The sequence below is a fragment of the Limulus polyphemus genome, unplaced genomic scaffold (assembly GCF_000517525.1).
Source record: "Limulus polyphemus unplaced genomic scaffold, Limulus_polyphemus-2.1.2 Scaffold4417, whole genome shotgun sequence".
Lineage (NCBI taxonomy): Eukaryota > Metazoa > Arthropoda > Merostomata > Xiphosura > Limulidae > Limulus > Limulus polyphemus.
The window spans coordinates 34,422-44,965 of NW_013670027.1; the positions used below are offsets into that span (position 1 = coordinate 34,422).

General features: G+C 33.0%; 1 protein-coding gene across 1 annotated transcript in view; it reads left to right on the top strand.

Moving 5' to 3' along the window:
- The window catches only part of LOC106471116 (ubiquitin-conjugating enzyme E2 G1-like), a 76,341-nt gene that overhangs the window by 25,043 nt on the left and 40,754 nt on the right, over positions 1-10,544 (top strand). Inside the window, exons 2-3 of the mRNA XM_013931705.2 lie at positions 2,652-2,754; positions 7,919-8,016. Coding sequence (XP_013787159.1) covers positions 2,652-2,754; positions 7,919-8,016 — 201 coding nt within the window. The remainder of the gene's footprint in view (positions 1-2,651; positions 2,755-7,918; positions 8,017-10,544) is intronic.

Consider the following 10,544-nt stretch of genomic DNA (forward strand, 5'->3'; position numbering starts at 1 on the left):
AAGTAAGTAATAAGTAAGTAGTAATATAATATAATAATATATATATATATATATATATATATATATATAAACACACACACACACACACACACACACACACACACACACACACCACACACACACGCACACGCCCATGCACACATAGGTACTGGATTGTAACTGCAATGTGACTGTATTTTACAAACCACTGGTCCACTAGAACAAAGCCAAGACAGATCACTTTGTAAATGTCTGTATTATACTATGGGATATGGTAACATGAGATCCACATGTTTTGTGATTGCAACTTCTGTAATGTTAGTCAAATATGGCTGAAAGGTCAGTAAAATAATAAACATATATATAATTTTAGGAGATTTAAGCTGTTTAGAATAAACATTTCTCGTTTCATGTTACGATTTGGTAGCCATTCTAGACTGAAAAAAGCGTAACTCAAGTTATATTTCCAAATTTTTTATAGTGGTTACAAGGTTGGTCAATTTGACCAAACCCGTACAGAGATAAGATAGAAAAAATAACAGAAAAAATATAAAAATTTTCTAAAAAATATGTTTGATATTTATCTGGATCTTATTAGGATGCTATACAGATTTTGCAAAGGAAATTTGACTATTTTCTATTGCATAAAGGTATTTTTAATCATGAAATCAAAATTACTTTGCATGTGGGATAGCTAACATTCAAAAAGAAAAAATGCAAGAGCAAATCTTTAATTAAAAATCTGATACTTAATGTGTGAAAGCCTTGTTATGTTTAATGATACTCTGCCAAATTTCATTAAGATACATCTACTGTATTAAAAGTTATAGTATGGAAACTATAACAAGTATAAAATGGTTACAAGGTCAGTCACTGGGACTGAGTCTGTAGTGAAAGGGCTAATAGGATCTTTATTACATGTCTCAATAAACTGACTGACTGATGGTGTTCACATTCAATGGCTCTAGGTGTTTTGGGGAGTGCAGTATAGATCGATTTACTGAGATCCTCAGGTATTTCACCACCTTCATAAATCTCAGAGATAATAGTTGTTAACCTTTCTATACCAAATTGTTCCAAACACTTTAGTTGTTTTACTGCAATTTCATTTACTTCTGTAGCTTTATTGGTTTTCATTCTCTTAATAACTGTTTGTACTTCTGACTTAAGAATTTTCAATCAATCCATGATCTTTATAGATGGCTTTTCTTCATGATTGTTGTGGAGTAAATCTTCAATATATTCTGTGTAGCTTTTCAGTACTTGGTCTCATTCTATAATTACATCTACTAATAGTGTATCTTCGTTAATCTGTGATGTCTTTGATATTCTTACAAGTGTAATAAAAAAAGAAAAGTTTATAAAGACAAGTATGGATTGATCTACACTATCCTACCAAAAGTCATGGGACACGGATAGTTATGAATAAAACATGTCTTTATTCCAAGAAATTAATAGTATGTTGGCCTGCCTTTGGCCTTAATGACTGCTTCAATGTGTTGTAGAAGACTGTCTACTAATTTCTTGTAAAAAGCTGGTGGTATTGTGCTTCACTCTTCCTTTAAAGCATTAGTATGCCCCAATTCTGTGTTCCAGTTCATCCCGAAGATGTTATATCAGGTTGAGGCATTTGTTTTTGTTATTAATGGCTTGTAGCTGTAGCTCTTCCATGAAAATTCATGGCATGCAGCTCTCGATGTGTCATGGAAACACTTACAGGATTGTCTGTGGCTGTTTGCATCTCCAAACACAGATTCTCTAAGGTCTGACGGCAAGATGAGGTAACCAGCCTTCTCAAGACACGTCAGCTCCTGTCAGTCAGTATTTTATACCTACTTGGTCATTTCTTGGGCTCATTGTTACCTGTGGACTTCCATTTCTTCAGCACATGCCAATTGTCGACCTGGGAATGTTTAATTGTTGTGCAATAGCCTGTATAGACATTTTCACCAAATGACATCCATCTATCCTTCCCCTCTGAAACTCTGTTAGCTCTTTCCCTGTACTCATCATTCGGCATGCAAGTTTGAAATGACTTCCGAGCGAACTGCTGATCATCTTGATATGCCAAACCATTTGCATATTTCATTATTTGTTCCTTTTTCTTTGATTATGGATTGATTATAGAAATCAGTACAGTGTATTAAAATCGAATTTGGCCAGGAATTATAACAAGAGATTAAAATATGTTAAGATTATAATTTTTTACAATTCTGGCTTACATGCTTGAACTTTGCCATAATTTACTGACACTCTCTACTCATGTTGTGGGGATTAGTTTCTTAATCTTTAAAACATCATGCTAGGAATATTTTATATGATACATGCCAAAAGTTCAAGTGATATACATATAAGGATAAAACTTTGGTATTTGGCTCCTTGCTGTCTATTATTTAGTGATAGAATTTCATTCTGAATGTTTTTTATAATAAATATAACTGAAGTACACTCATTTATGTAGTTTCTTTGCTACTCTCTGAAATAATTGTTTTTTTTTTTAATATTTTAAAAAAATGAGTTCTGCATTTTAAAGGACTGAGAGCTACCATTTATTTGTTTATTAAAATGTATAAAAGGAGAAACAATTGTAAATCTTTCCTTTTTTAAACCCAGTTGTCACTTTGGGTAAAAATTGTTTCATTTTGTAATAATAATCTTTTTTTTCTTTTCAGAACTAAATAAAAATCCAGTAGAAGGATTCTCAGCTGGATTGATTGATGACAATGATATTTATAAGTGGGAGGTTCTCATCATTGGACCACCGGATACATTATAGTATGTAGTTGACATAATAGTTTGTATAATTTCATTGCAAATTGCTTATTTCAGCTTAAGTAAATATTTGTTAAAGTTTTTGTGTATAGCCTACTGTATAGATCATCTAAAATGTGAGAATGAAAGCTATTTTATGTAAAAGTTAAGTGATTCATCAATCATCTACAGTTACATAAATTATAGATCTAAATTACTTACAAGTATTATTTAAATAATCATATATTTGAGTATAATTGTTGTAGACCTATGTTTACTTTGTATGTTACTTAACCCTCACTGTGGGTAGGTTAAAGTGCACATCTCACAATATTTTAGAGTTACATTCAAAATTTTATTAAACTATTTTATTATCAACAGATAAACATGGCATCAAAACATAGCTAATAAATATAATTTTAATACTACATAAGTTTTACTTCTTAATATTAAAAGGAAATATTTGAATATATTCTCAATCTCCTTTTGTCTGTGTAACATGTTTGTTTGTCTGTTCTGACCTACCCATTTTTTATTTTTTCATCATTTCTCTGTGATGTTCTGAGTTTAATGTAAATTAATTTATTATAACATAGGTATTAGTAAGGCATAGTCTAATTTTGATAACCTTCAGACTTTGTTTATGGAGACATAAGCCAGAGAGTCACTTGCCATGCATTCCTACCACAATTTCTTTTTCACAGACTGTCTGTAATCCTCTCTGACTTTTGCTATTAAATAATTTACAACCAATAGAAAGATAAAGTTTTAATTTACTGTATTACATATAATACTACCTTGTTTTCAGTAGAGATTTTTAGCTACTTTAGCTAAGTTGCTATTGCTGAGTTTAGGTTGAACAGCTAAGGGAATTTTTTAAGACACTTATGCCTTAGTTAGAAAGCCAGTCAAAGTCTTATAGTTGTTGGATATTGCCTGCTTTGTATGTGTTATTATTTTGTATTCTTAATTTCACATCTTAAATGAATAAAAATTGTTTTAGTTACAAGTATGTACTAAATTTCATGCTTCTTATGCATATGTTTTATTCATTGTGCAGTGTTCGAAGTAAGACTTACTGACTGGGTTGTTCATAGGACAACCTTTGGACCAGTTACAGCTAATTAAGGTGACCAGATGTCCCAGTTTTGAACCTGTTGTCCCTGTATTCCAGAAAAAGACTTTGGAATGCTGATTTGTCCCTTTTTTTTTAAGTTTGTTCAAAATATGCACTGCTCATTAATTTTTATTAGCATATATAGTAATGTAAACATATGGATATGTTGGGCTAAGGATTCTTCTACAGTAGGTGTTTGTGACTTGTTGTTGATATAGGACTACCTACACTAAACAGTCTTTTATATCCGACAATAAGCCCTTCTTCAAGAGAAATATTTACAATATTTTTACACTATATACAAAGACTATTCTCAGTTCATATACTAAGTCTTCTCGCATAGTCTACACCAACATTTGCAGTTCCTTTGTCGGTCTCTTCTCATGTAGGGCCTCCAGTAGGGCTTCAACTTTACAGGATCCCTTACCTTCATTTTGATCTCGTGTTGTCTGTAATTCCTAATTTATCTGTATATTGTCTCAGTAGATTTTGTTCCTCTTTTTTTCTTCTTACCAGTCAGCTCTTCAATTATGTTGATGTCCTTGTATGTCTCATCTCCACCCAATGCTCTTAGGCCTAGTAGTTTTCTTATTTTATGTAATGAAGTCATTGTCTTCAGATGCCGCACTTGCCATATCCATCCGTACATCAGCAGCTGCACCTATAAAGTCTTCTTCTCTCTTGAAGTACCTCTTCAACAGAATTACCTAGTAGACCATGATTGGCAGTATAAATTTCACTTTATAGTGCATTCTGTGGACCACCTCCTGTACCGTGAAATGTCCTTTCCACTGCCAGGTGAGTTTGTTGTTGGCTGTGGGTAGCAGAACTAAAACCTTTTGTTAGACCTTGAAAAATCGACTCTTGGCCTTGTTATAGAAGTGTTTATGACAGTCTTTGGGTTTGGCTTCCCCAGTAAAACTGTTTAGATAGGTCCAGTTCAATACTCCTTTCTGGTCTTCTCTAAGTCTCTTTCCTCTTTGTCTTGTGCTTGACTTCCTCTCGGGTACTGTCCCAAAGTTTCTATGGTGAAGGATCTTTCTTCTGCACTTCCTTCAAATTTTTACTACCTTATATGTTTCCTATCACCAAGTCGTATATTGCTTCCTCGATACACATGGTTCCAAGGTCTCCAACATGATATGGAGTATCCACCTTTATTTTTGCTATGGGAAACTTTCTCACTGTCCCATCAGTTAGCACACACAGGTGTACCTTGCCCATCTTCTGGTTATCAGATACTAAACTGGTTCTCACTGCTGCACCCAGTGTCTAGCAGAACCTTAACTTTCTTGTCCCTGACATAGCCTTCACATATTGGCATATTATGATTTCTTAGCACCTCTCGATATTTGTAACATGCTCCGATCACTACTGGCACTGTTGATCCATTTGCTAACTTCAGCTGACCATTAGTTGTGCACTAATCAATTATGGAATTGGCACTTCCTTCTTGGAAGAGTTGTTTCGATTCTGTTTCTTCTAGCAGTAGCATTCATGATGCCAATCACTCTTTTCTTGTTTCTAACCAGCACTTTCTTTGTAAATAGCTCCAGCTGCTTTATATTGATATTTATGCTGTTGCTTGCAGGTAATGTATTTGCACTTGTTTGAAATGTGTTTCATTTTATAACAAGTGTAGCATCTCTTCTCCCTTCTGTCTATTAACCTCCTGTCACTTTTGGTAGACTTGCTTCTGGTCAGCCATCACTAGTTTCGAACTTAACTGGATATTTTTGGACTTGCCAGTTATACTCCTCCGTGGGCTTCCATATACTGTTCTGCCAGCTTGATCATCTCCTCCACATCTTTTGGTGCTCTCTCCTTTAGGAACAGTGACATGTCAGTTGAACACGTGATCATGAACTTTTCACGTACTAATAGGTTTGCCAATCCCTCAAAACTATTGTCACATTTGGCCATGTCAATCCATCTTGTGAAGTATCACCGTAGACATGCCACAAACTGAAATACAGTTTTTCCAGTGTCAGGTTTGACTTCTCTGAACTTCCAGCAAAAACTTTCATCAGTAAGTTCATATAATTTTAGCAAAGCCACTGTTAATTTGTCATAGTCCATGCCATCTTCTGACATCATGCCTGCATATACTTGTAGGCCTTTTCCTGTGAGAAGTGGGCTGAGACAGACTGCCCAGTCTCCTTTGTCCCACTTCTGACTTTGGGTGAACCTTTCATATCTCTCCAGGAAAGCATCCATATTGTCTTTCTGTTCATCAAATTTGGGCAGCTTGGGTCGGCTGGCCCTGACTCTGTTGTCATTCTTGTGTCCTTTGCAATCTCAATTTGTGCTTTTATTCTCTCTATTTCTAGTCTCTCCTCTCTCTTTTTTTTCTTCTTTCTCAATTTGTGGTCTTATTCTCTCTCTCTCTCTCTGGTTTCAGTCTTTCTTCCTCATTTCTCTGTTGCCCCTCTTCTCTCTTTATTTTTTGTTGTTCTTTAACAAACTCTCCTAGTTCAATGTCTTTTAACCCGAGACACTCTCCTCTTTTTATCCATTTATCAAAATTTGACATGGTTTTACAGCGTGATTGTAATCTTCACACTACTTGTGCTGCTACTACTACTACAGTTGTGCATATATAGACCTATTTATTTCCACTGTTGTTCATGTTTTCTTCCACTGCCATTTACCCCTGTATAATGCTGGCTATGGCTTGCCAAATGTTGGAAACTACTTTTTAGTAGTAAATATATAGTGATGTAAATATATGGGTGTTGGGCTGAGGATTCTTCTACAGTAGGTGTATGTGACTTGTTGGTGATAAATTCAACAATAAATGAATGTCATGCACTGCACTTGTTTTTAAAATAATATATATATATTCGAAACAAGTTAAAGTATGTATAAAAAGTCTTTATGCTATGGAGATCATAGTTGCATCTTAAACACTTTACAGTTTTCTTCTTCTTGTCAAGAGTCCACTTAGGCCATTTCAATTCATTTGGAATTCAGTTGACAAGTCAAACTATTTTTCTCTATTTTTATCGCAATAGTATCCATGTATAATTCACTTACACTGTCATGTGAGTTACTGCAGTTGTATCCTGAACTTGCAATAGTCATCTGCCTTTTGTCAAAGTCCACACAAGTGGGTTCAATTAGTTTAGAACACCCTTTGACAAGACAAATTATTCTCCTTATCTCTCTCAAACTGTTAATCTCACTCTAACATATCAACCATTAGGCCATTCACTCCCATAATGGTTAACTTTGTGTTTTTTAACTTTTCTCTGACCGAACTTCTCTTTCATGTAACTTTACCTTCACTCTGTTTCCTCTCGTCTGGTTGCAGCTATTTATACATCTATCACTTAGGCTTTCTAGAAATCTCCGTAGCTTCAACATCAATGGATGTCGATAGCCTCGACATCAATGAATTACAAACAATGAATAATGAATGTAATGAACAATTATTACAAAAATGAATAAATTTTTTAAATTGAAAATATAAATCATTAGTTGAGTTAAAAGTTTTGCACAAGTAGAATTGGATTTAGAGTTATCAAAACTAAATTTTTAGGATTTTCAGAGAATTTATCTAAACATAGCAGTGCAAATGTTTTAGTGAAATGTATAGGTATATGTACAAGAAGTCTCATTGAAGTACATGAATGATGTTCAACTTACATATATAGGAGATTCAAGTTTCATACAATTCAGAGTGTATAACTTTTGAATCGACGGTATTTTACTCAATGAATAACCTATGTATATGAAAGAGGTAACATTATACTGCTGTTTCAGATTTACATATATCAGAAGCATAAGAAAATGTCTATCTTTCATTCATTGGTAGATGTACCATCTTCTGGCTCAAACCTGTATTACTTACTCTGGCATTTAAATCTAATGTGTAGGAACATTCCATTTTTAACTGTTTGAAATTAGTAACTGATTAAGCATGCACTTTTATGTTTGGTAGATAAATGTAACGAAAATGTTGTACTCAGTAAAATGTAATTATTTCTAAATTAATGCTATTAGGTTGGTTAATTATGTATAAAAGTTTAACTGGCTGGTGCTCCGTAACTGAGGTATTCTTCCTTACAGTGAAGGAGGCTTCTTCAAAGCTCATCTTTATTTTCCAAAGGATTATCCTTTGAAGCCACCGAAAATGAAATTCATTACTGACATCTGGCATCCAAACAGTAAGATAATTTTTTTTAACATTTTCTTTGTATACATAAACATTACTAGTGAGGTGTTGCAATACATTATTTTAACATCTGTGTGTATGTATCAAGTAAGACTTGTTAAAGTTATATAGAATGCCATTGCTTGCAAAATTATAACAGAACATCTTTCATGGCAGTCATTTGTGAAAACTTTTACAAGTATTGAAACAGATTTTATATATATAATATATGATTTTTTAACACTAAGCATGGTAAAAAATTTTATGTGATGTTTTTTATTAAATTTTTTGAACAATCGTATCACATGATATGTTACTAGTATTTGACATAAGTTGGGCAGAAAATAATGTTGTTCTGTATATTTCATAAAGGTTTCTATTCATAACTTACAACAATATCTAAAACCTTCTAATTAACAATTTTACAGTTTCTAGGTCATGTTGGCCTCAGGATGGCTCAGTGTTACGATTAAAGGCTTATAGTAAAAAAATATGGTTTCAATATATACAGGGGACACAACCCAGATAGCCAATTGTGTAGCTTTTATCTTAAACATGCATACAGAAGAAAGAGAAGAAGCATAAAGATAAAAGAAACTAAATAAAGTTTTTGTCACAATGTTTGTGTTTTCAAGGGAGAAACTATGCAGTGGACTATCTGAAAAGTTTACAATATTTGCAGTAATAAAATATATACTTGTTTAGAATTGTTTGATTGTTAAGTCATTTCAGAGTATAATGATAGACGCTCTACACTTACTGATTCTAAAATTAGAAATAGTAGAGTTGCAATGTGCAAAGATTATGAGTGTATGCAATTAGTTTAGAATTACCATGATGTTTATCAGAAATGCTTTAATGTTTATTTCTAAACATTGACTTACAAAATTTAGTTAAATTGGTAAAAAGTTTGCATCATCCTTTAGATGCAAGTCAAGCATCTTCTAATACAAGAACAGTTGTGAATTACAATCAAGACAGTTTAATTAAGTTCTCTACCAGTTGACCATTTTTACTTTCTTAGTTCTTTTTGAGATAAATCTTATAGTAAATCACTTCCTGTTGGCTTTCTGGTTATCATCTCGGTGTATTCATTAACTATACTCATCATTTGGAAGAACTGTTGCCATCAACTGAAGTATCTTCTAATGAACTTCATTTCTTCTTTTATTTAGAGGAACTTCTTGACAATAATATCTACTTACATTAGAGGGATTTATTTCCAGGTTTTTTAATACATATTCATTGGGTTGTACTTTGGATAATAATAATAATGTAAATTGTAAGAACAACATAGGTATTAAATCAAGTGTAAAGGGTTGAGTATGTTCTGTTAAAATACACAAATCAACAAGTCGTGTGATAATTATAGCTGGTATAAATTATTGGTAGAATGACATGTATCAGAACTACATTTTGACATTGTTTGGAATTTTGTAGGTAGTGTGATACCAGAGAAAATTGCTTGCTTGTAGGAAGGGTATATAACAGCCCATTCTGATGCAAAATATATCAGATTGTAAAGATTTGTTCAGAGTGAGGATTTATATTTTCCTTGACAGAGACATCCTTTATACTAGCATTGGAAAACAATGAATACGGATGAACTTGAGATATTAGAACCCTACAGAAAGAGTCATATCCCAGTTGTGGTAAACAAAATGTAACTTACTGTAACAGGTGAGAAGCTAGGAAAATGGAGGTAATTTTCATAAGTCTTCCACCTGTTCCAGGCAGCAGTAAACAACATAATGAAGAAGGAATTGTCTAGAAGTGGAACAGAAGTCATGTATACACAAGTTGCTTCTGAGACTTATCAATTTAACCTTCTCCAGATGGGCCATGTCTTTGCATTTGTTGACTCTCATTCAAAGTTTTATTGAACTGCTATTTCATGAATTTATGTCAGTAAGTTTGCTTTTAAACTGTAAAATATAATTCAAATTTTAGTATTATACATTATTTAATTTCTTAATTTATGGTTAAATATTAAAAAAAACAATTAAACATTGATTTTTGTGTTTCATATGATGTGTTGAATGCAGCACTGGTTCAAATTAGATGTTTGTTATGTCAAAATGCTAAGTCTATAGTTTTGTATGAATTAGAAACTCAAATTACTGATATTGACAAGCTAGAATATAAAATAAGAATCTCGTATTTTTTCTATTTGCTGAAATATCACTCATTTACTGAATCAAACACAGTGGCTCTTGCTCACCTCTTTCCATCATTGGGAACGCTCCCTCATATACACTTACTTCAATATATGACATGTAAATAACCAATCAAAAGCTCAGAATATTTCCCCAGTGGCTTTCTCGGACATTTTCATGTGTTTGGATGCCATCCTGTTCTTTCGAACCTAGATTTTGAGGAGGTATATTCTGTCCTTAGTCTGTTTGAAATTTCATATTTTTTTAGACCCAAATACAGTTATTTCATTTCCTATCATCCACATGTGAAATTTTAAAAGGCTTAGCAACCTACGTCAAGCAGCAACTGAGTACAAAGGTCGTAACTAGAAGAGATAATTGTTTG